Below are 25,785 nucleotides of genomic sequence, written 5' to 3'. Positions count from 1 at the left end.
ACCATCCTCCCGAGGGTGGTGACAGAGATGGCTGACGTCATCACAAGGCCACTCTCCATAATCTTTGAGAAGTCGTGGAGAACGGGGGATGTCCCAGAGGACTGGGGGAAGGCAAAAGTTACCCCTACCTACAAGAAGGGCTTGAGGGAGGATCCGGGTAACTATAGGCCCATCAGCCTTACTTCAATCCCTGGGAAAGTTATGGAACGAATCCTCCTGAGGGCCATCACAAGTCAAATGAAGCACGTGATTGGGAAAAGCCAACATGGCTTCACTAACGGCAGATCGTGCTTGACAAACCTGGTGGCCTCCTACGACAAAGTGACTTGCCTGGTTGACATGGGGCAGGCGATGGACATTGTCTACCTGGACTTCTCCAAGGCCTTTGATACAGTCCCCCACAGCCTCCTCCTGGAGAAATGAATGCGTTATGGCCTAGACAAGTGGTCTGTGCAGTGGGTGGGGACCTGGCTGACAGGCCGCACCCAAAGGGTGGTGGTAAATAGCTCCTTTTCCAAGCGGCAACCTGTCACAAGTGGAGTCCCCCAGGGATCAATATTGGGCCCAATGTTATTCAACATCTTTGTAAGTGATCTGGGTAACGGCATCAAGTGTAGCCTGATGACATTTGCCGGTGACACCAAGTTGAGTGGGGAAGTAGACACTCCAGAAGGGAGAGCTGCTCTGCAGGGAGATCTGGATAGGCTGGAGGAGTGGGCCAGCAAGAACCTTATGAAGTTCAACAAGGAGAAGTAAGTGTAAGGTCTTGCACCTGGGCAAACATAATGCAGGAGTGCAGCACAGCCTGGGATGCACCTGGCTGGAGAGCAGCTCTGTGGGAAGGGACCTGGGGGTCCTGGTGGGGGAAGCTCAACGTGAGCGAACAGTGGCTGCTGCAGCCAAGAAGGCCAACAGGATGCTGGGTTGCATCAAAAAGGGCAACACCAGCAGAGAGAAAGAAGTCATTATCCCACTCTACTCAGCGCTTGTCAGGCCACACCTGGAGTGCTGTGCGCAGTTCTGGTCCCTGCCTTACAAAAAGGATGTGGCCAGGCTGGAAGGGGCCCAGAGAAGGGCCACCAGGATGATCAGAGGACTGGGAAGCTGCCATACGAGGACAGGCTGGGAGAGCTGGGCTTGTTCAGCCTTGAGAAAAGGAGGCTCAGAGGGGATCTCATCACCATGTACCAGTACTTAGGGGGTAGCTACAAAGAAGATGGAGACTCCCTTTTTACACAGAGTTCCATGGAGAGGACAAGGGGGGATGGACACAAGTTGCTCTTGGGGAGATTCCAACTGGACACGAGAGGAAAATTTTTCACAGTGAGGGCAGTCACCACTGGAATGATCTCCCCAGGGAAGTGGTTGGCCACGTTGGGCACCTTCAGGAGTCGTCTGGACAGGGTGCTGGGCCATCTTGTCTAGGCTGGGCTCGTCCTAGAAAGGTTGGACTAGATGATCCCTGAGGTCCCTTCCCACCTGGGATTCTGTGATTCTGTGTAATACCAATTGTTGCACTGTTAAAAATACGTAGCTTTCAGTAACTCCTCTCCAGAGCTGCATCTTCTAATGCCAATTCCAACAAACAATTTAACCTGGTCTCATTAACTGCTAAACCTTTTCACCTAGGGGTTTTCTATGCTTAAAAGCAGGCCCTGGAAACTACTTACTCTTTGGTTATTTAAAAAATTGTCTATCCACTTCATCAGTGGCTTTGCTAACCAGCTTTGGAACAGAAAATAGACTGTGATGAGTCCCAGGTGAATTTATCCACTAAAGTGGTTTATTTTTTAGCATTTAATTTTCACTGTATATCCAGTTTTTCAAGTTACTAGAATATAACTTTTAAATTAAATAGTGGAAACATTGCTTCAGTGATACATAGTTTGTATGCATATAGCTTAGAAAGATGGAAACAACTTCAGTTTCTTGCTACCATTCCTCCCTTTGCTTTTCATGTGAAAACAGGGTAAAGTTAACATCTCTGCACTGATCCAGGCAATAGGGAGACCTCAAAGCTATCATAACTGCTATCTTTAGTTTCCTTACTGGGAGAGGTACAAAATGATACATTTTCAATACGTAATACAGTGAGCTGGCATATCTCTTCTGACAGAATGAAACTGAAACCTACTTTCATGTCATGTCCCCATACACAGCTTGTGCTTACTGTAGGACTCCTCGCTGTAGTCGTGTATCTTTACACTGTTGTGGCATTCAACTTCTTCCGTAAATTCTACAACAAAAGTGAAGATGAAGATGAACCAGACATGAAATGTGATGACATGATGACGGTAACTAAAACATCACTAGCATATTTCAAGTTTCATCCTGAATTTTCAAAAGGCTACTTAAGATAAAATGATAAGCGAGGAGGGATTTGTGTTGTTAAATCCATGGGTGTCGTCTTCTGTATGCTATATGTCATTTTGAAAGTGTGAATGGTCTTGAAATTCCCTCTGCATTTTCCAGCAGGCTAAACTCAGCAGTAGATAGATGACACTCACCAGTATAGGAAGATAGTCTGGATTTTTCTCCAGTATTTACTGCGGTGTATGGTTCGCTGCAACTCCTTTACACATGAAGATGGCAAACCCTTAAAGTATACAGAAGAAATTTCATGACAAACTGGTCAGCCCTGCATAAAGAAGCTGTGTTGTCACAGCACAAATAAACCCGGTTTGTTCCCGATGTTCACAAGTGTGCAAGCTCTACCTATCCTATCCATATTTAGGTTGTATGAAGTATATAATGTTATTAGCACTAGTTTATAAAAGCCTGCTCCAAACTGCTCACAATTAGTAATTTAGTCATGAAGTAAGAAGTCAAGGGTGAGTAGAGAAGGGGGAAATGAAAACCTAGTATGGGTGGCAGTCGAATGCCACTAATTTCCCTTCTGATTTCTACCTGTTGCCACAGTGTTATTTATGACATAGCAAAAGATACTCTACAGCTATATATTGTAGTATGAAGAGGATTTGATTTTCTTACTGTATATAGAAAACAGCACAAATTCAGGTATTAAAAATGCAATATTCTGAGTTTATGGCCAGTTTATTTATGCCATGGAATAGTCACTCTCTGCCCTGTGTTATATGACAAAGAATAAAATGCCTCAGAACAGAGGTGTGTCATAGACGTCACAAAGTTATCTTTTCTATTCTTGAACTGCCTTTCAAACACGCAGTGCAAGTCAGGTATGCAAATGATGATAGAAATTATGAAAACTTCCCAAGCAGTATTATTTTACTGGTCCCTCTGCACGCTGGATACAGCGGTCTGGTCGTAAAATAGATGCTGGAGTAATTAGAATAATGAAACGATATTACATTTTAAACCAATCTACCAAGTGAGGTAAATCAATTCCAAGTTACATTTTTAAGTACGATTAAACTAGTACCAGCATCTCAAGACAACAGTAAAGTTGCATTATGAAAATGGATGCATAGTTCTGCTTAGTGTTTCCTTATGAAAGACCAGATTTGTCGGGTTTTATGCTTATCATTTCACAGTAGCATTGCTGTCTAATTTCACTTCAGAGCATTGGCTGGGCTTAAGAGATTTCAGCTGTCTTCAACCATGTGTCTTTAACATTGTGCGACTGAAGGTGGTTTACAGGATTCTGTAGCTGATTTGTACAGGACCATCAGTAGCATATCGCTCCAGCAGGAGATTCAATTCTAATATACTTACATAGCTTAGATATCAAAATTTTAAAAGATTTTCCATGGAAAAAATTTATGTTCGACGAGTATGACACACAGCAACATTTCTGTAAAGCGATTTCTTCTGCATTGAACTGAACACAGTCTGTTTCCCAGATCATAAATAATTTACAGCATACTAAACCGGACATCTAGTATTGCAAAATGAAATTATCCAGAAATAACCTAAACACAGATAGATCTACCTGTTGTGATATGTCACTGTTTATTTTATGGCAATATTTCCCAACATTTCTAAACTCCATGACAAGACTTTAAAAGATGTCCTCTGCTTACTCAGACCAAGCTAGAACCTTAGGAATTAACGTAAGGGGTAGAATATAGTTGAATACAGTAGCAAATACAAGAAAAATGCCCCCACAAATGGTCTCTGTAAGAAAGACAGACCTAGGGAGTGAGGACACGGTAACAGCTGATGCTGACTCCCTCTCTTAGCAAGTGTACTTGAGGATGTAATCACGCTAGTTAAGACAGTAACAGACTTTTGGTGCGGGGTGTGTGATCCAAGAGGAATGATCTTATGTGTTCTTTGTTACTCTACCTTGTGACGAGAATTAGCAGAGCAGAATCATTTAACAACAAAAGAAAAAACCCAGACAGAAAATGCACGGTAAAGATACCTGTAATTTTCCTCTCTCTTTTTTAGTGCTATCTGTTCCACATGTATGTGGGCGTAAGAGCTGGTGGTGGCATTGGAGATGAAATTGAGGATCCTGCTGGAGACCCTTATGAAATGTATCGAATTGTCTTCGACATCACATTTTTCTTCTTTGTCATTGTTATCCTACTGGCCATTATTCAAGGTACTGTCATTTACCTTAGCAGAGACTGTTATGTTTACTTAAGTTCTGCAACGTATTTAAACCATATTTGCGTCTGAGGTAAATTTAGCAGTATTGCTATAAAGCCTTACTTCTGAGCTGGTAAAATCATTAATCTGAAAGTAATAATTTTATAATTAGTTCATAAACAATTGCCTGTCCCAAGTACTACACAAAGACAAAGCACAAGAAACATAACTTACTTGGGTTATGGTGCTTATGACCACTTTGACAACTCTCCAGCAACGACGCAGCCTGCGCGGGATCACTGTTCTTCCTGGGATAGCCCTTTAAACTTGGAGAGCCTTGCTGTAGCCGCCCTTCACACCTTTAGTTTCGAACCACCACCGCGGGCTGGGGAATGGAGACTTTTCCCTTGGAAAGGGGAAGTGACACGGAGAAAGTCACCATGGCCACATACCCATTTCCTCCTTCCTTTAGAGGATGAGTCGCAGTTTTAATTGGTTTGCAGTTGTGGTTTACAGAGAAAGAGTCCTCTCTTCGATGACTGGCAGTATTCAACACTCGTTGTATAAACTGACCTAAGGCTGTTAAGAAAAAACACCTTTCTATGGCAAGCTGGTGGCAAAGAGAAAATGTAATACCTCTATGCTGAGAAAAATAAGTTATGAATGTCACAGTCCCCAGAAATGATCCAACTATATTCTTAATATGTTGGACATGGAGGAATCATGCTTCAAATGTGAAGCAGCATCACAAACTGGCCCAGGGGCCTGGGAGAGCAGAGTCGTCTTTGTTGAACAAAGGTTGGGTTACAAGAGTTTTGTGAGAAGAATGAAAGCTAAATCTTTCATGGGAACAAAAGTGATGAGATTTTGGAAGCTTGAATTGACTAAAATGTAAGTACAGAAAAGCCTTCCCACTCTCAAGACTGTACTCCTATGTAAGAAATTCGTACTGTTAGGAGTGCAGTGAAAGCAAATGTTAGATGTCTGGAAACTGACAGATTGTAACTTAAATTGTTCAACCTAGACATAAGTACGCTAAACTCCGACGACAGTGGAGGATGTCTGAGAGACATTACTTGAAACAAGAATATTTTAAGTACTGAGGTGTTGCTGCTTTTCCATTTGAAATAGGTCTGATTATTGATGCTTTTGGCGAATTAAGAGACCAGCAAGAACAAGTGAGAGAAGATATGGAGGTATGAACATTTTTCATTACTCTCATTCATCTAGATTGTTACCAGTTAAAATAGTGTCTTTGAGTTAAAACTCATTTGTAACCACAACTTGTGTTTCCAGACCAAATGTTTTATTTGTGGAATTGGCAACGACTATTTTGACACAACCCCACATGGCTTTGAAACACATACTTTGCAAGAACACAACTTGGCAAACTATCTGTAAGTATATTTTCCTACTGGAACTACGATAAAGAGACCTTTCAGCTCCAGAGTAATTTAGGCGCACATGCTGCTGACAGGAAGACAGAACGCTGCAGAAGGGAGGGATATCTCCATTCCTTTCTTGTCTTCCCATCTCTACTCCACACTGCTGGTTATCTTAAAGTGCTCACCTTACACATGAACTACCATAGTGGAATGAGACCTGAAGGCGCACCAACTCATTACACCCCTGGCAGGAAACCCAGATACGCGGAATGACAGGGAACAACAGTTTAATAAGTTGCTTTATTTTGGAAGTTTTGATTGTGACTTCTGGGGGGGCTTGGTAACGTTGATGAGACCATTGAAAATTAGCCTCAATTTGACAAAAATAAAAACCAAACCAACAAACAAAAAGAGCATTTCTGGAAGATTCCTGAAAGATAAGGCACGAAAAGTAATGCACAGTTCTGGTGCTATAGTTCTGTAGTGCTAGCGCAGCTTTCAGAAGCCTCGAAGCAATAAGGAGTTGCGTGTGTTTAGACTATTCCACAGACTCCCAAGACAGTGATCTTCTACTTTCATTGCTAAATACAGAGCAGATCAAAGATGATATTTAAAGAGTTAATTTGGTGGCATTAGTTACTGATACAACAACGATGATGATACGAGCATTGTGCCAGCAGAACCAAAGGAGCTGAACTGGTGGTATCTTCTAGAAGTCCAGCTTTGGAATACTGCTTCTGAATTTTTAAACTTAAAAAAACCCAACCAACCAAACAAACAAAAAACCAGCAAAAAACCCTGTGCCTCCTGGCGTGGAGGCTGCGTTACTCCTTGCATAGCAACTGACACTGCAAAATAAATACATGTTACTTTTGTGAGGCAAGTGTCCATTAACATCCATAGTCTTACCAGCCTACAACCTCCATGCTTTGCTTACTATAGCAGATTGCTTAACTGGTGCATGGGAACCTGTAATTCACAGTAAATTAAAAATGGCCACTTCCTTAATATTAGAATACACAGCGAACAGTCTTTCTGACCGTGTTGCCCTTTAATTAGCAAATGTTGAAGTCGGTATGCTTTCTTTTCTTTACAATGACAGCACATACCAAGTTTAATTCCAAAGGCACTGCATCCGCAGGGGCTACCCAAGAGCCGTGTTACGCCTAAATGGACCATTGTTAGTACTCTACAGCCTTCCTAATTAGTTCAAGCTCACTACATTTGAGTGAGCTCAGGTGCCTGAGATGGATAGGCTCAGCTTGGGAGCTGCATGGCCTGGGTGTTGGGAAGTCTCGGTGCAGCTGAGTATTTGCCACACTTCTGACTTCTTGCACAGTAGCCACAGTAAATTCTTGCACGGTGAAATGTTGCAGCATGTGTGCAGGAGCTGGCATATGCCTAAGTCAGCTATTGCTCCTAGCACTGAAATGAAGAAAATGCTAAACCATGTTTTTCTACTTCTACAGACTTGACATCTGTTAGCACTTCCACAGGAGAAGTGCTGGAGGATAGAAGTTTCTCCTTTAACATAAGTGCTGCAGATGCCAAGCAAGACCATTACTTTGCTGGTTGGCATAATCGCCCCCACATACCCCAGCCTAGGAAAGGTCAGGCAGAGATGATACATTTTCTGCACTAATACCTGCTTCACGTGCTTGTTTCAGGTTCTTTTTAATGTATCTCATTAACAAGGACGAAACTGAGCATACTGGCCAGGTGAGTAGAAAACGAAACTTCTTTTTTCTTATCTTTCAACGTTTTATCTTCTCCAGCCTTGTAGCTGTGTGCCACCAGGTGGAACTGATGTACCACCATGGAGGTGCCACCTCCCGAGAGTCTTCTGTGAGTGAAGGAAAAGGAAGGGTTAAAAAAAAGGGAAGGCATGGGCTGCAGCCGTGTGCGACTCTGCCCAGCTCTGAACTCCATCAGAAGTCACTTCACTAGCAATCTTACTGTCATCTTAATTTTGAAATAAAGCCCTGAGATATACCAGTTGTAATCTATTCCCGAAAGTAGTAAAGCTACTGTATTTATAGTCTAAATTCGTATATATACCCTATATCTATATATCCAATGTATTTATAGGTAGGTATACACACATTTAGTGTTGCTAGGCCCTAAAACATACAAAAATAAATGAAACAATTAAATCCTGTCTCAAATAAGAAGCTGCTACACAAACACTACAAAAGTACCTTACACTTCAACATTTTCCAAGCAAACTCAAACACATCGCATATGTACAGATTGTGTGCAGGTTTGCTCTGATACAACTTGGCTGATTAATCTACACTTACACAGTTTTTTAGTAGGGCTTAAATTCCAGTAGCACTGAGTGAAGAAAAAGTGCAGAACAATACTTTTACAACCATTCTTTGTGTTTCAGTGTTTTCACAGCTGTGCTTCACGGTAACAGGCACAGTACCTGGTTATGGTCAACAGTTTATCATCTAGAACATTAACTGCAAGGTGTCTGTTAAAATAAATACTCTTTATCATTTTCAGGAGTCATTTGTATGGAAGATGTACCAAGAAAGATGTTGGGATTTCTTCCCAGCAGGGGACTGCTTCCGGAAACAGTATGAGGATCAACTTGGCTAATATCACAAAAAGAAATTATTTATTCACAAACTGTTAAGATCCAGTATACAAAAAAATGTCTTTTCTTTTCGTGGTGTAATTTCACAGCTTGTATTCGCTTTAAACGTCTTTAAACTTCAAGACATACATAAAATTTGACACTATTTCACAGGCTTTTTGTACCTACCACACATGAAACAGGTCTTTCATTGGAATTTTAATTCGAAAGAGAAAACTATGCCGGATTCACTTAAGCCTTCCAGTTCAAACATGGTCCGAAATGGTAACTTTTTAACCACATCATTAACCTAGAGTTTGGCAGTATAGTTGAAAGGGCTAAAAGGTGTCTTAATTGCACAACATTTGACATTTAAGAACTTGAACATCAGAGGCCATGCCTTAGAAAAAATATTTGAACTAACTGCTGTCCAGTTTTCCCACCCTGTTTTTGCTAGTGAATGTATTGAGATACAGCTTGAAAAAGCTTTAAGCAGTTAAAACATTTTCAAACACTTCGTTGACCTTGAAACATGAAGTGCCTTAAAACCTCTGTAGACATAGCTATGCAAACTTTTTATTTATGTTAGTGTTCTAGATGAACAGATCCATTAACTGTATTGCTTTTCTGTCTTTCTGTATGAAATGGCACTTGAAGTTTGTTTATACACTACCTTCAGTAACAGCTTATTAGATGCTGCTGTTAAAAGACATCCACTGTATCAAAATGAATACAAGTTAAATCTGAGGCCAAAATAAAACAACGCTCTATGGTCATCTGCAAGTAGAAGCTGCTAGGATTATGCTTTTTTTTTTTTCTTCTAATAAAAAGTGCCCACTGCAATAAAGTATTAGAAACCAAACATTACCTTTGCCGTCTTCTTTCTCGTGTTTCTGCAATATGGAGATGTGGTGTGAGGATGGTGACTAGAACCACACGTGTTCATTGTTCATGCATATCTTTATTTTAAGAACTACGTACAGCAAGTACAAGCTGAAATAACTCTTTTCTTAGTGTGCTGCAGTCTGCATCTTTAGCAAAGAAAATCCTAATTTAATCACAAATTTTAGACCTTTCTAATATCGCCAGTCTTAGACAATTTTCAGTCACATGTAACCAAATTTTGGTTGCACAGAATTTTAGGTGCCAGCAAAGAAAAGCAGGCATTGGGCATACTGAACAAAGCAAAACAGATAAAGGAAATGAGGTAAAGGAAGATCAGCTTTCTACTCAATGTTTGCTATATTCAGTTATTCACATCAGAAAATGTGAGCATCAGGAAATCATGCTGTCCAGCCAGTCTTCAAGCTCTTCTTCGGTAACATTTCTAGATGTACTTTGCTGTTGCTGTGATGCTGTACTCTTCTCTTCAGGCACATCTGGTTTTAAAGGGTCTAAAAAGTGAAAAGAACAGACTTGAAAATCTGGAAGCAATTCCATACTGGCTCCTTGGCCTGGATCATTTTGGTTTTTTAATGCACAACTGACTATTTAAACACGGTCTCTCTTTCTGGACAAATAGCGAATCGTATTAAAAAAACAGTAGCAACAATTTAAAAAAAATTTTAAAAAGAGGGAGCTTAATAAGCTCAACGAGAGCAATGCGGCTTCCATCCAATTCAGGGGTGGCAGGGCCTGGTCTGCAGCAGACAGATGCTAAGCGATCCCCTACCGTGATCTGTTCACAACCCTGCCTGATGCACAGTTTACTTTAATGCAGGAGAGGAGCAGGAGGCCACAACAGGAGACTGCGATGCAGGGTTATACAGCATGATATGACTCCATATTCTGATGGCATTGTTTTCTTAAGGGGTTTACACTGTGCTTTGGAGTGGAAAACCAGACATACCTCTGAAATGAAAGAGCATTGCAAGATTGTCTGTAGTAACAAGGCTTGCTGTATTGCTTGTGGTGACATCTTACATGTTCAACCATCTTGGCCTTAGTTTTTAAGAGAGCAAGAAGATCATACACAAAAACCCAGAGATGCTAAGAATTCTTTTACTGCACTGCAGACCGGGGAGGAGTAGCAAACCACCTCCATCAAAACTAACAAACTAGTGTAACTTCTAGAAAAGCAAAGCAAAGGAAACATTTGCTGATTTTTCTGAAATATGAAAATTTTTGTATATGTTTTGTTTCCACACTTAATTTTGTAAAATCAGTGCTAGTAAAGTTCAAAGAGAGCATTTATAACAAGCCATCAGAAATAGCTGTCAGTCCTTCTGGGAGCTATTAGTGCAGCGAACTAAGGGCTGACGATGTTACATAAAAACTCTATCTTTCTCTCGCTAAAATTCTCTAGCAGTACATTGATTTTTTAAATTTATTTATTTTAAATTTTGCTAAATCGTAAGACCAGTGCTGTTTTGCAGAAGAATTTCTCTTATTGCTTGAAATGACAGTGGTGAAACTTTAGTTCAGTGGGGAGTTAAAATTGAAAAGGAACAAATGGGTCAGAACGTAACCCCAGATAAATGAAATGCAGTATGACAGAGATGATGACAGCAGTACTGTTGACTGGCTAATCACGAGTTCAGAAACATCCCCAAAACAGAGGCCAATGGAAATTAAATAAGGGCATGCTGGGGAGAACAGAAATCTTACCATTTTCCGTACTACCCATTTTCAAATCTTTCTCAGTTGCTACGGTGTAGGGTAATGCACCTGACACAGGTCTGTCTTCTGCATCAATGGGGGCATCTAGATTTAGGAGACGATCTAGTTCTTGATCCAAAGGGTCAGTCTCTTGCTTTGATAGTGGATGGGCTCTCTCAAATGGTTTTGCTGCACTTGCCCTGGGACCGTTTTTACTTCCAGGCTCTGGCGGAGCAACAGAATCACCAAGGGGATGGGAAACCAACACTGTCTGAGGCTGTCGGAACAGAAGCTCTCTCCTCTTGGCATCTTCACTAATTTTAGATTTCATCTGTGGGAGCTCTACAGGTGTCGATGCCTAAGAGCACAAGAAAGGAATTAGAGTAAATCATTATAAAGACTCATTTTTACTATTCTGTCTAATCTGGATTGTAATTCGTGCTTCCTATGTTTGATCACTTAAGAAGGTACAATGAATTTCAGCAGACTTGAATTCGGAAGTAAAAGTAAACTAAAGTTATCTTAATGATACTTTTACAGAAGCAACTACAAAATACGAACTCCTTTTATACTTTATTACCGAATATGAGATTGTATGCTAAATTAGCAAGTTCCATTGTTTCACAAATACTTCCTGGAGAGTTACTTTTCTTTAGTTCTTCTGCAGTGAAGTCCGATCGATAGTCTGAATTTGGGAATGACTGAAGTCAGAATTTGGCTAGAAACATTGTCCCATGTTAGGCCTTCCCTCCAAAGTTCCAGTCTTGAAAGCAAACTATACTACAGGTTGCTGGAAATAATTTAGCAAAAAGTTACAGTATACAGCTGTGGTAAAACGTTATCAAATAGTGAAATGAGATGGCAGCTCGTTATTTAACTGTGGAACACAGATTCTGCTTTTACCAGAATGCCGTGGCGTTAATAACCCTGCAGCATAGCTGATGACCACGTCACCAGTCAGCATGACAAGACAAAGTACTTTATTTACCCTGATAAGGGTTCTAGACGCGGTCTTTAACTTTTGAGAAAATTGTTTAAAATTAATATTTATTTGCAGATTCCCTTAGACATCACAGCTGCACACAGACATATGTGACTCCCTTGAGAAAGAGCATAGTTGTGTCAGTCACAGAAACTCTCATGCAACTCCAAAGAGAACTAAAATGTCGTCTGTAAGGGTCATGTTTCTTTTTCCTTGCTTTAAGAGATGGATTTTTTTTTTTAAGAATTTTGGTTTTATATTTCAGTCTCATTGGTTCTTTTGCCCATACATGAATATTTTCTTTTTCAGAGCCCGAAGAAACATTTTTTCCTAATACTCTTGCTTTTTTTTTTTTTTACCAAAGCATAAACAACATTTTCTTCACCTGTTTGATTGACAGTTCTACCTGTTCCAGCATAGATGTAAGTTTGATTCATGGAATAAACATGCATGTTGATATTAGCTATCTAGAACAGTAAATCACAATTAGCATATATTAACAGGAAAGAATGTGAAAGCACTTTCAAGATTTTGGTACAAGCTTTTAAGAGCTGCTAACAAGAGAAGCAAATACAAGAACAGTGCAGTCATTCCACATCATAAACTCCGATACCAGGCTTCAAATCTAATGTGCTGCATACCCAAGTGTTTTGTTTATAGCCGACAAAGCATAGAAAGTGCTGATAGAGGGGTATCCTGCATTCCATGTCATTCGACATGCCGGTCTCAAGAAATATATTTACTTATAAAATACATTCTACTTATGTTTGAAGACCAAGTTTAAAGTAGTCATTCTTGCATAGGTTGTTTCACTCAAAATATCTGCATTTTCTTGTGAAAATTCACAGCATTACCTGCACAAGTTCAGCAGCAACATTCAACCTCAGATGTAGAGGCAGTTCCTGAAGGGCCTGGGCCAAAGACTGGCAGTCAACAGAAAGTGCCGAAAACTGAAATATAATTCAACACAGAGTATGCTTGTATTAAAAATAAATAAATAAAAATAATAAGAACTAATAATTACATTAATCTATTACACACACCCTGTTTCACGCATTCAAGGGATGTGAAGACCAGTCTAATGAAATACAGGAATTCATAGTTTTAAATTACCCACGTACAAAGCAGTTTCATTAAATTACTATATAAACACCTACAGTGCAAATAATCACTTAAAGGTTTAAAAACAAGCTATAAATGGAATGCTCCTTAGGCAATGCCTTGAAAATCCAAATTAGGAAATAGTTCTGCAAGTTGGCGATGTCATAAGAGGCTTTTCCAACTCAAACACCTTTCAATCTGCGTAACTCCATGCAGTGGGAACCGCCAGTCTTCAATGAGTTGCTACTATATTCTAAGCAATCAAACCATGTAGCTTGTGTGTAGCTGTGCTGTTTTCAGTGCCTAAACAACATGGCCCTTATTATAACTGTCAGTCTTTTAAAATGTTTTGATGCTTACAAAAGCAACAAACTACAGTTACATACACTTCTAAAATTATATTCAAGATTTCAAGAAAGACATTCTAATGCTGCCTGGTTGCTAAAAAGATGGAACTGTCACTTATTAATGAGACAGGTATTGAAGTTCCCTTTTCTCTTGACCCCCTCTTTTTGGTGGTAAACTATTAAATTTACACAAAACGGACCAGCAATATTTGATGTTTTTACAGAACACCCTGGACTTCAGTAGACTTAAACAGATTCCAAGCTCACAGTACAGCAGGACATTCTGAGCATGTTCACCACCAATGAACAAAATAATTCAGTATCCATCACATCACAACAAAATGCTTAAATTCAGTCTATACTCTCGTCTTCACAGAAGCAGAGAAGCTGCTTCTAAATCTAGCTTAAAGAGACAAAAATTTGTCCCTCTTAATACGGTGTAGACTGACACAGACATTTAGATGGCCAAATACTCATAAACTAGGAGAGAGTGTTTTGTGCCATATCGTAAGAGGTTTGCCAAAGGAATTAACACTGCTCCCAAAAGCCCGTCGACAGGATGTCTTTTGACACCTGCACACACAGCAAGAATGAGCATCACAGACAGAGTATGTTCCGATAGTATATTTACAAAATTAAAATAAATTTTAAAAAGAAACAATGCAGTTGGCTTAACAGTTTCTTGTATCCAAATTCTGGTATCCAGTAATGAGAGTAAAAGGACAAAACAACTTAAATATCTGATGCTTAATTTTTTCTTCTTTGCTAACAACTCTATTTTGCAATGGATTGGTGATCACCATCAAAGATGACTCACTGGTACAAGTAACCTCAGAAAGTCTTCAACAAGCAATTCCCATTGCCCAGCAATGGCCTAGAACTTCAGAAAACCCAGTTCTTTTGACAGATATTGAAGATCAAACATGGCTTCTGCACATTTGCAAAAGACAAGGAAATCATATGAATCCGATAACATCATAACAAGTCAAATATCATTGACAACATTTAAAGTGCATTTGGGAAGAGCGAAGTACACTTGCAAAAAGATTAATGTGCAAGAACATTGTGAATAAGGTGAAAATGGAGATAGGGAAAAGGAAGAAAGCCTGAGGATGAAGGAAAAGAGGAATTTGGAGAAATAACATCATGGAAGAAGGAATTCAATATTCAAGTAGAGCTTTCACTAGAAGTGGTGTTCGCATAAAAAACAAAGGGATCAAAGCAGTATTTAATAAATTATAAACACTGCATGGCACACGTAGTTATTGTTGATATTTTAGGAATTAAATAGCAAACTTAAAATTTGAATTCACATGTATATTTTAAGAAACACTCAAGCACAGTTTCGCAGCAATTTTAAGAAAAGCTTAGAAGACAAAAGCATCTCCCTTAATAATTTAGGTGAGTTATGTGAGGAAGACAGCTGCAGAGGTTAAGACACCTTCCACTATCCTGATATAGAAAAGAGCAGACTCCTATTGCTTTGCTCCTTTTTATTCCAGCATAAAGAATACACATACAAATAATCTAAAACCTAGTTGGTAGCACAGTCACTTTGGAGGTGAAGTATCAAACAGATTATATGAACTGTTAATGTGAAAGAAATAGAACAAGCTTCATAGTCAAATATATGAATATACCCATATAGGTTTTGTTATAGTCATTTTATTAAAACACTTTCTCTTGAATAGAGCTGAAAAAGGAAGGCTGACTTGGTATGTCAGTTAAACAAAGTGACAGTCCCTTTTTTTCCCTTCACTGGATGGATTTGCTTGTTCTTTTCTTCCAACATTACTATAAAACCTAGCCTGCTGCTTTGTCTTCAATAGGAAAAAAAAAAAAAGGACAAGACCCAAGAGCCTCCAGCACCAGAGACAAATTAATATAGATATGCAGAATAAAGAGTGCTATTATTGTATTAAACCATTTGATGCTAAAAGCACAACTGCCTAGGTACTCTGTGCCAGGCGATTATCCATGCAAACTCATTTGAATGGTAATTCTGTTACCTGCTTATGGCATACGCTTTCTCTATCCCATTCTTTCTCGTCAGCAAATCGGAACTGTGTAAAGGAATCTCCTACAGAAGAGAAATAAAAAATATATTTATTTTTCAGAAAAATAAAAAGCTCTTTTCAAAGTTCCCAACTCTACAGAAATAAATTCAATCAATAAACGTCTTCAACAAATTTGCATTTAATTTTAATGCTGCTTGCATTCACAATATTAAACTTCTTTAAGCCAAAGCTCTTACAGATAGATCTTCAATCTCTTATTTGCAAAACAGTACTGAAAAAGGCACAACAAATTCAACAGTGAATGAGGAGGTGCTAGGTGCCATGTCAACAAGCAAGATTTTCATTGAAAAACCTGATCTGGACAACGTACTAAGAATATGTACAGTATCCAGAGTGCATTTTTTATGAACAGCTTTGGATGTGCTGAAGACTTTCTCTCATCAACATGCAAATCTCTCTTAAAATGGATTATAAACGTCCTAAAAATCAGTTTGTACAGGCCAAGTAAAGACTTCTTGTTGTCTTAAGTGACCTTCTCAGCTGAGTATTTATATAGATATTTACAACCATTACCATGTCCAGATTGAGTTGCATCGCCCTGTTTTCATTGGTTTTACCCAACTTTGTTCAGCATTACTGGGCCAACATACAACCTTGCCTGATCAACCAGGCTTTGGTTTACATTCAGTGCCTCCAGATATTACTACTTTGAAAACAACCAGTGTCAACTGCTACACAAGTGCAAATAATTAAATTAATGAAATTAAATAATTAAAATTAAGCACTGAAATTAAGCAGCAGCCTAATTTGAGAAATGTTTCGTTCGTATTCACAAACACCAGGTTCCGTGATGGCTACGTATGCTCAGCGGTATGGAAAAATAAGATCCTGTCTTTATGTATCTATCTGCAGACGCAATTACTTAGCTTGAGCGCGCACAGTTGACTCTCTGCTGACAACGGTGCCTTTCTCTTCGTTGCACACAGCACAACAGTAAATAAGCCCCTCTGTTTCAAAATCTCTAGAATACTGCTATTAAATAACAACTAATGCTGAAAATTAAAGCAATCCCAATTCATTCTTCAGTCTCGTGATTTTAAAATGGGTACAAAAATGCACAAGTTAATTTATGTTTTAACAGCTCATATTTTAAAGGCTCAATTTAGTCACATATATAAAGACGTTTTATTGGAAAATAATTAAACCAAGTGATCCTCAAAGTCTTCATACTATTAGAACAAAGACATAAATATTTTCTTCCCACATCCCCAAGACTCCTTCAGTTATTTCTCATGCTGGGTCACAGAGGAAATAGTTTCCTCTACTCTTATAAAGGAGTAAAATTGAACTAAGGATTAGTCGAATGCTTTCAGTAGCTGAGAACGACTAGATGTAAAGCAGCTAAACAAACCTACTTCATCAGGAAAATCCACTGGGATCAAGAACTGGTTTATGATTCTCCACACTCAAAGTTGGTAATAACAGACCCTAAGTTTAACATTGTATTGCTGAATTAAAGGGTATGACTTAAACTGTAGTTTAACTAGGCTCTTTAAATAAGTTAACAAAGCATGCCTTTCAAAAGAAAAAGCAATAACTACAATTCACAGTAGCACATTTAATGCAAATTAGGTTAATGAGAATGTTGGTCTAACCAATTATCTTTTCACAAACTCCTTTACCCTGAAAATAACTTCCTTTTATGCCATGAATACTAATCAAAAGTCTTGCAATGACTCCGAGTTCCTTCCAACATAAAAACAGTTTTATTCATATGAATAGTTTTTATATCACTCACAAATATCACTTAGCCTTCAAATACAGAGTAGCTTAAAATAGCGCATTCAGGTAAACCTCACACACCATCTTTGGTAACATTCATAATAAGACTTAATATTCTTTATTGTATAAAATATAACCTCATTATTAAAGAACAGCAGATGTAAACCACCACGGTTTCCTACAGCTTGAATATATTTTAAAGCTCAATCAATTGATTGAAATAGAACACATTTCATAGGCTCATTAGCCCAATTATCTCTTTGTACAAATATTCATTGAACAGCAAAATCAAACACATCCTACCTGTAATCTGTAATAACTATTTTCTAATCTGTGAAATTTTGAGTCTAAAAGTTTTTTTTTTTTAATTATGAAAATTGGTTTTCAGTGGGAAACCTGACAGTGGAATGATTTTATTCATTTTAACTCTTTAATTCATTTTTTTAAAAAAACAAAAGACAAAACACCACTGAAGACAGAAAAAATATTCTACAGTTTCAGAGGTTTTCAAATTGGAGGCGGGGAACAAACAAGCAATGTAACAGGATCCTTCTAAGTCTGCTGTGACTGTACAGAAGCACTGAAAGTGCATATATAAGAGTCTAAACCCATTTCTTAATCAGAATTTACCTTCTAAATAAGCACCAATTATTTTGATAAACTTATTTGGGGTTTTCCAACCTTTGCTTGTCTCCCATTTATTTTGTTGTGGGAATTCAAGCCTCTGTCTATAAGTCTGTTTAGTCAGCTAAACAATAGGCAATAAATTTATGACGGCAGTGTGCAGCTGAACCAAATAAACCACAACGCAAAACCAGAACTTAGCTACATTTGAAAAACTAACAGACCCCTAAAATACCTCAAAAAGCACCCTCTATCTACTACACTAGCCAAAGTTCTTCACAAGTTACTAAATTGAGAAGATTCTGTCCACAGAAAGTCTATCTTTAGAATAGATTTTTAGCAATTTTGCAAGTTTAGCTTGCAAGAGACCCCTTTCTGTCTATATTGATCCCCAGTTCATCACCATTTATGAAGGATATAATATCAAAACAAGCTACCTGCCTGTTTCACCAGTCGTCTTCACGGGTTGCAATAATGCAAGAGGAAACAGATGTTATTTTTAAGGTGAAAAAAAGAACCAGATCATCTAATCTAACACTTTTCTGCAGGGAAAAACAGAATTGCAGAGTGTAGGCGTGGCTGATGCCTGAAATCTTATCCAACATCAATGGTTCATATAAGACTGACCAACTCTCTTGGGGAGTCAGGGGGAAGATAAGCAACATATTCCTTCCTTTTAATCATGCAAGACTTCATGTAGAGTCCAAGAGAAGACAGAAATCTATAGATGAAAGAAAAGGTGGGTAACCACTAAGTCATGAATTTTGAAGTAACTTCTGAGTGCAAAAAGAAAACTAAAGCTTACCAGTTGTTTGGAATGAATAGGCGTGAGTCTTTCCCAAACTGGAGGAAAAAGCATGAGGATAAACTCCCACCCATCCAAGCTATGGCTTGCTCTAACTAGACAATTTTGAAAACAGCATGGAAACAGCAAGAACCGCAGACTGGGTGCTTTGGGACATCATTGGCTTTTCTCCTTACACAGTGTTTCCACATGCCATACATATACACCCACACACACCTATATATATATCTGTGTACATATACACATATATACACACACATATATATGTGTGCATATATACATATTGTGTATATATATGCATATGTATATGTGTGTGTATATCTAAAAATTGATATATGGATATATTTTTATATATAACATATTGTCTATCTACAATTAATGCTCATTCTATATAAAATCTCTTTGGATAAACACTACTGAAGACTTCCCTTTATAGAACACCTAATGGTTTTTCTTTTTTTCTCCTAGAAAAGTAGACATACATACAAATTCATAGTAATATTCTTCCAACACTAGGAAATACATGTTCTGCAAAGGTTTTATATGAATAACTTTATGCACATCATAAACAGATAATCACCCAGATACAATAATTTTCCCACAATGAGGAAGCATATAATACTGAGAAACAGACTTCTGGAAGACATAAAGCTTCCAAAGACTCTTCTTGGCAGTTCTAGTAACATCACTAATTTCTATTTCCGTTTTTTTCATGTCTGAGTAATAGCAATTTTCAGAATGTGAAAAACAACAGATAAAGACCCTGTAAGAACTCAACATCCGTTAATTTTCTTCAGATACTATTAAGATCAGTAATACTGCAAGTCATTGCAAGGCTTCTACCGAGAACACGACAGGTATTTCCAAACAATGTGCCTTCACCACAAATACTTTAGCACAACCTACATTTTCCCCTGGTTCTGCTGCTCACCAGTAGGTTGCACAGCCGTGTATTACAAACTCCAGAAGGCTTATGCAACAGCTCAGCATAAAAATGCTAGCTACCAGCAGAATATATATCTCAAAGAAAATACTTCAAATAACACTCTTCTACTGTTAGCAGTAGAAGCTCTTGAGATCTGTGCAAACATACTGTTATCAAGGATATTTGTAGCCTGCATTGCAAACTACAAAGCATACTTGTAAACAGATTCAAAAAGAACAACATTTTAAATTAATTCCCTGGCACAACTACACAGTACTACTAGTCAAAATTTAAAAAAAAAAAAAAGTTAATTTGGCCAAACAGCTGGATCAAGGCTAAATTATGTCCTGAAAATTTAAAACACATCACAGAAAAAAGGAGTATGGAGGAAGGATCTTTGGAAACCAGTGCTGCTTCTGGAACAAAGAGTGTCTATTCAGAAAAAGCAGAACTAATTTGACATACAGAGGAACTGCAGCCTATTGAAAGCAAGGTCAGATGCCAGTTTTTCAAATGAGGAACAGGGTGAAGCCAACAAGTGCCAAAGAACACAAACATTAAAAAATCTCTTTTATTAAAAGCTGAAGAAGAGGTTAACAAGAGTCAAAACAGGAGAAAAGAACAAATAAAAATATATTCGAAGAGGTTCAGAAAAACAAACAGTATTACACATGCTTCTGCATGAACATCAGGTGACTAAGAAAATAGGAAGAAACTGGAATGGATTTAAGCCTTTAAAGCTTCAAAAAGCTAAATGTTAACATGGGAATACCGAGAGCAGTGAAAGGAAGGGTAAGGAGGACAGTGCAATACCAGCTCAATGTATTTGATAGACAAATTAGTAGAAACTATAAGAAATTTAACAGATATGCAGATAAACATAATATTTGGGGCAAGAGTCAACACCACATTTGAAAAGGAAAGTTCTGCTGCATGACCCAAGACAATTTCTTGAAAGAAGCAAAAAATCATGGACATAAGCAGGATCTAGTTCATATAATTTACATGTGTTTCCAAAAGCTCTCATTGACGTCCCACTCCCTTTTCCACCCAAGACTTCAGAGCAGCAAAAAGAGGAGGCCTTGTATGAATAAATAATTGCCTAAAAGGAGTAAATTGTCTGTTTTCATTACAAGAAGTGACCAGTACAGTTCTCTAGGGTTGTATCTGTTTAACCTCTTCACTCAATTAAAACAGAAGAGGAAAAAAAAGATGAGAAAAATGAAGTAACACAGTTTGCTGATGTTACTGAACTCCTCATGGTAGTGCAGATGAAGGTAGGCTGTGGAGAATGGTGTAAGAACTTCACAAGACTGAGAAAGTAGATTTTTAAATGGCAGATGAAGCTCAATACCAAAAATGCAAAATGCTGCAATTCTAACTTCACGTACAAAATAAGTTCCATGCTGACCAGCGTCATTCACAATCACAATGTCAGTGCTCCATAGTGTTCAAAGAAACAAACTCTTTAGAATTATTAAAAAGCAATAGTGGACAACACAGAGAACATCATTACACCCCTATCATGTATTATTACATTGAATACTGTGGACAGCCTTGGTTTCCCAAGTCCAATCTCAAAAAACATAACCTCATGAGAAAAGGCATAGAACAGTTCCTATATGAGAAACAATTCAGTAACTTAAGCCAAGGGAGAGGAACCAAGGGAACATGACAGAGATCTAAAAATAACGAAAGGCATGAAAAGGGCAGATAGGGACTCACTGCTCATTGCCTCGTCTCACGGAAGACTTGGGGGGCATCAAATGAAGCCAGCAGGGAATGCACTCAAAATGAATAAAAAGTGGCAAATCTTTATAAAGTCGAAGCTAAGTTGTGGGACTCCATGCCATCAGATGGTTCAGATGCCACAAGCTTCCACAGGTGCAAGAGAAGATTTAAGATAACCATTTTTAAATATAAAGATTCCACATCTGGCTCAGGAAGTCCCTGGGTCATAAATTATTGCAGGTAAAGAACTTATTTATCAAAACAGCATATCCTATAGCATGTTCACGTGACTTACGTTAGGTGTCTCCAGATGGACCTTGGGTCTAATTCAATAGAACCAACCTTAAATTAAAGCAAATAGCTCGGTTTTTTACTTCTAGAGCTTTACCTTTCTCTTAATTAGTTACCTTTCTGCAGAAAAAATAGCAAGGAAAAGTAGGTAATCCACAATTTATTTTTAATCTGTAGCTAAAAGTTCTTTCAAGACAATGCACATTTTACATCCACAGGGTGTATAAGGAGGTGACAGACACCACTACTATACGGGAAATTGTATAATCAGCATCAAGCAGACCCTCTCTCTGCTTTCTAATGAACTTTTCTACATTTCCTTAAATGTAACACTATTTTTCAGGAGTAATTTTTATTAAATATTTAATTATTATAGCACTTAGAACGCAGCAAAAATTGCAAAAAGAAAATCAAAATAAAAAGTACATTTAAAATTTCACCCAAATATAGTAGCCTGATGTGGTTATTTTTAAGTACCAATCCTGTCTTCACTTATTCACTTTTTTACTGAATAAACAATAATATGATATTTAAGTGTGAAGTTATGATTTCCCTGTAGGTTAAGCTTAAACCTTTCATTAAGTCTAACCTAGTCACCTTAAATATTTACATTTTTCCTGATGCTTTATGACATTTTCTAGTGTCATTTTTTTCAGGTCACTAATTTATAACATACTTTGTGATTTTTAAATGTCACTGCAGCCAGCTCGCTGGACTACGCAAAATATAAAAATCCATAGAGCATACTGGTTTTTGAGCAATATCACTCAAGAGAAAGGCTGAAAAAAAAGGCAAAGATCACTGCATAACTTAATGCATGAATACTCAAGAACAAAGCATTTTGTTTCATTTGTTTTGTAGCATCAGTATGACATAGCAGGAAGTGTGAAATTTGTAATTCTCCCTAGGGACAGGGGCAGGCAACTGTCCTTTAGGTGAAAAGGAGAGGACTTGTATTTTCATACACCTGGACCCAACAGAGGGAAAAGTAGCTCAATAGTAGAGTTTTTGATCCTTGCAGAAAAACAGGTTAAGGAACCTAATGATCTGTGCCTTTATGGAGTCCCTGTTTTCTCCAAGACTATATAAGCAACTAATACCAGTTCAGCACGTGTTCATAGCAGGAGGCACAGCCGAAATTCAACACTGGAAGAAATGGCAAGGTTCCTACCCACAAAGGAAGATTTGCATAACATCAAACTGCAGGCCTGGAAAGAGGAACCCTATTGCATGTGCTGGCACAAGGTACTCCTGTCAGATTCTGGCTTGTAAGTGAGGAAAGAAGAGACTGAATGAAAAGAATCTGAAACAAGAGGAACAAGGCTGAAGCAGAATGGAAGCCGGTCATCAAAAAGATCCCTGATTTGCCTTGCCTATTGACAGGAACCGCTGTGCAGCAGCCACAGTGAATTGACATCAGAGGGTGAGATAGAGGGGGAAAGGATGCATTCCTATGGATTCTGTTAAGCAAAAACATTGCCTCGAACCCTTGGGGCAGATGGTACCTCTAAGCTCACACAACCACTTAGTTTTATACAGAAAAGAGACAAACAACTCAGGTTAAAGCTGCAAACAGCACCCTTCATTCATGCTTTAGACAGTACAGCTTGTAAGTGATTCAACATCCTACACTTCTGAGCTCTGATATTGTGAGAAGTTAAAAAAATGCTCCATAATGGATTACATAACTTCTGCAGTTTATTCAGGAAGTTTTCATTTTTTCTAAATTACACAAGAAGACCAACTTTTACAGTGTTTCCAAATCCAAATATAATGAATGTCCTACTGTATAAAACCAAACAAGATTTCAAGCTTTTCCAAATGCCAGCTAGTTCCCTTGTTATTAGAAAGCTCAGATTCAAAACTCAGTTGCTGGTTTAAACTTGGAAGGGTGCTCTACCCACTAAACTACCGCTGTTTTTGTAGATGGCTCCTCCTCAATTTTGTTAGGAACCTGACAGTTCCCAACTGAAGTTTAAGTAAAACAAATATATTTCAAAAATGTAATAAAACTTACTGTTGTTTAGATACTTCATGTCATGCCAGCTACAAGAAAGAAGAACATCAGGAACGGCATGTTAATATATTTTGGTAAAGTTGCAGAACAACACTCGCTGGCCTAGGTTCCTTACCTTGCCCCATTTAAGCAAAGTACCTCCCAATTGTCCTGTATTTGGATTATTCTTCATTCTACCTATTGTGTAAACAGTGCATGCAAGTATATTGATGTATTGCATCTGGGAGGTGAGAATGTCGCACAGTTCATTAGATCAGATTTATTCCTGCATCTTTCCATCTAAGAGGACTTCGTATCTAACTGGCATACCTACCTAACAGCAGTTGCATTGCATAAATTTACACTGGGATAACCACTGTTTTCTGTAAGTAGGCTGTCAGAATATTTGGTCTGAAAACTTCAACATTTATGAAATACCTTTCTTTATCAGTAAACAGCAGGAGTATACAAAATAAGCCTCCTTTATTCCACACTGTGCCTCCGTTCAAAAAAATTTCTACTTAAAAGAAAAAAAAACACCACCAAAAGACAGTAACCTTAGAGCAGACAAATGAACAAACTTAAGGAATGCTTTATTTTAAGCAGCTTGCTATTTTTATTCCAATAATAGCCACTAACTTGACACAATTAGAGAAAAATGTTTGCTATCTGTAGTTCTTACATCCCACACAAACACTGGAAAACTTCTCTTTCTCCCTCCCCATTACCCTCCAATTTGTATAGCAGACAAGTCATGAAAGTTTACAATAGTTTTGATAGATGACTATTCAAGTTTCCATTTTAAGCATTTAAAGCCACTCTTAATTTTTGATGATGGTACACACATTATTTGACAGCACTTGTGTTATTAGAATTTCATAACCCCAAAATAACTATTCTAAATTTTTCTTAGTGCCACAGTTCCACTCCTTACTCTGTATTTGATAGAACACTTACAGCAAATAATGTAATTACATAATCAATAAATATTCCTTATACTGCTGTGCTGGATATTTTTAGTATCATCACATCCAAATTAGTACCATTCTTCCCTAAAGCAGAATTCACTATTAATGCAAGTGGTACAGTGTGCTGTGTCTATTGGACTATCTTTCAAAAGTATTCATAAATTATACATAAAGGTGCAGGCCTAAAAATATTCAAGCAGTTTGATATAGTGAGTACAAGGCTTGGCTTTCTTGCATTCATACAGGGTTCTGCAAGATACAACAAGTCATAGCACTAACACAAGCTTGCAAGATCTTTTTTTTTTGTTTAATGTAATGAAACAAGAAAAGAGAAGTAGCTTCATAAAACAAGACAGGAGGATTTTCTTCTGATCTGTTAATAAAATGGCAAGGGTTACAATTAGCAAAGAGTTAACCTAGTAAAGCGCCAAGTTCTATAAGCATGCAAAAGCTTAGAAAGTATTTTTTTGCCTATGCAAGTTACTCGTAACTCTCCAAAGACAGTAGCGTAATGGCTTATCAGAGAGTTCTGAACATCAACTTAAAACTAACACAGGATTGATAAGCATTCGCTTCAGATCAAAAATACAAGCAAGCAGCACACTGGATTTGTCTTGCCAAAGGCTTAGAAAGCCACTACATTCTTAGCCCAACTTATATTTGTAAGAAAAATAATCCATGAACTAGAAGCTCATGTTTATTTTTCAAGAAGTGTGCTTTTTTAAGTGTTATGATTCTTTACAGCGGACTTTTCCCATGGCTACATGGTCAATGCAAAGTTTCAAAACCTGTATTAATAGAAATTAAAAGTTCTTCTTTAAAGTGGAAAGGAGAAAAATGATTACTTACTATCTACAGTTCTTTGGGTCATGATAAAAAAGCAAGTTTGTAGCCACATACAAACTTCTACTCATCTTTTGTACCTAGTACCTTGAGGGTTTTTCTAACAGATTTCTTTTAAGCAAATAAAGCTTGGCTTAGCTCAAGTGAAAACACAAGTATCCCCCATGTTAACCCCTGCACTTGCTCTTTTGCGCTGAACACACCACAGCATTCCGCATTCTATAGCTTACAATACCTCTCAGCAACACATTCCATAGCCGTCTTACGCAAGTTCTCCTTGTATGGTAGTGACA

At 38.0% G+C, this 25,785-nt stretch overlaps 2 protein-coding genes across 2 annotated transcripts in view; one reads left to right on the top strand and one right to left on the bottom strand.

The window, feature by feature from the left end:
* Positions 1-9,340, top strand: part of RYR3 (ryanodine receptor 3) — a 254,437-nt gene extending 245,097 nt beyond the window's left edge. Inside the window, exons 98-103 of the mRNA XM_075103206.1 lie at positions 2,160-2,294; positions 4,372-4,528; positions 5,647-5,711; positions 5,812-5,912; positions 7,568-7,619; positions 8,409-9,340. Coding sequence (XP_074959307.1) covers positions 2,160-2,294; positions 4,372-4,528; positions 5,647-5,711; positions 5,812-5,912; positions 7,568-7,619; positions 8,409-8,504 — 606 coding nt within the window. The 3' untranslated portion in view covers positions 8,505-9,340. The remainder of the gene's footprint in view (positions 1-2,159; positions 2,295-4,371; positions 4,529-5,646; positions 5,712-5,811; positions 5,913-7,567; positions 7,620-8,408) is intronic.
* AVEN (apoptosis and caspase activation inhibitor) overlaps positions 8,507-25,785 on the bottom strand; it is a 101,193-nt gene continuing 83,914 nt past the window's right edge. The window contains exons 3-6 of the mRNA XM_075103209.1: positions 15,519-15,589; positions 12,916-13,011; positions 11,089-11,437; positions 8,507-9,875 (exon numbers count right to left, since the gene is read on the bottom strand). Coding sequence (XP_074959310.1) covers positions 9,757-9,875; positions 11,089-11,437; positions 12,916-13,011; positions 15,519-15,589 — 635 coding nt within the window. The 3' untranslated portion in view covers positions 8,507-9,756. The remainder of the gene's footprint in view (positions 9,876-11,088; positions 11,438-12,915; positions 13,012-15,518; positions 15,590-25,785) is intronic.

Source organism: Phalacrocorax aristotelis, chromosome 9 (assembly GCF_949628215.1).
Source record: "Phalacrocorax aristotelis chromosome 9, bGulAri2.1, whole genome shotgun sequence".
NCBI lineage: Eukaryota > Metazoa > Chordata > Aves > Suliformes > Phalacrocoracidae > Phalacrocorax > Phalacrocorax aristotelis.
This window is presented reverse-complemented; position numbering and strand designations above follow the sequence as displayed.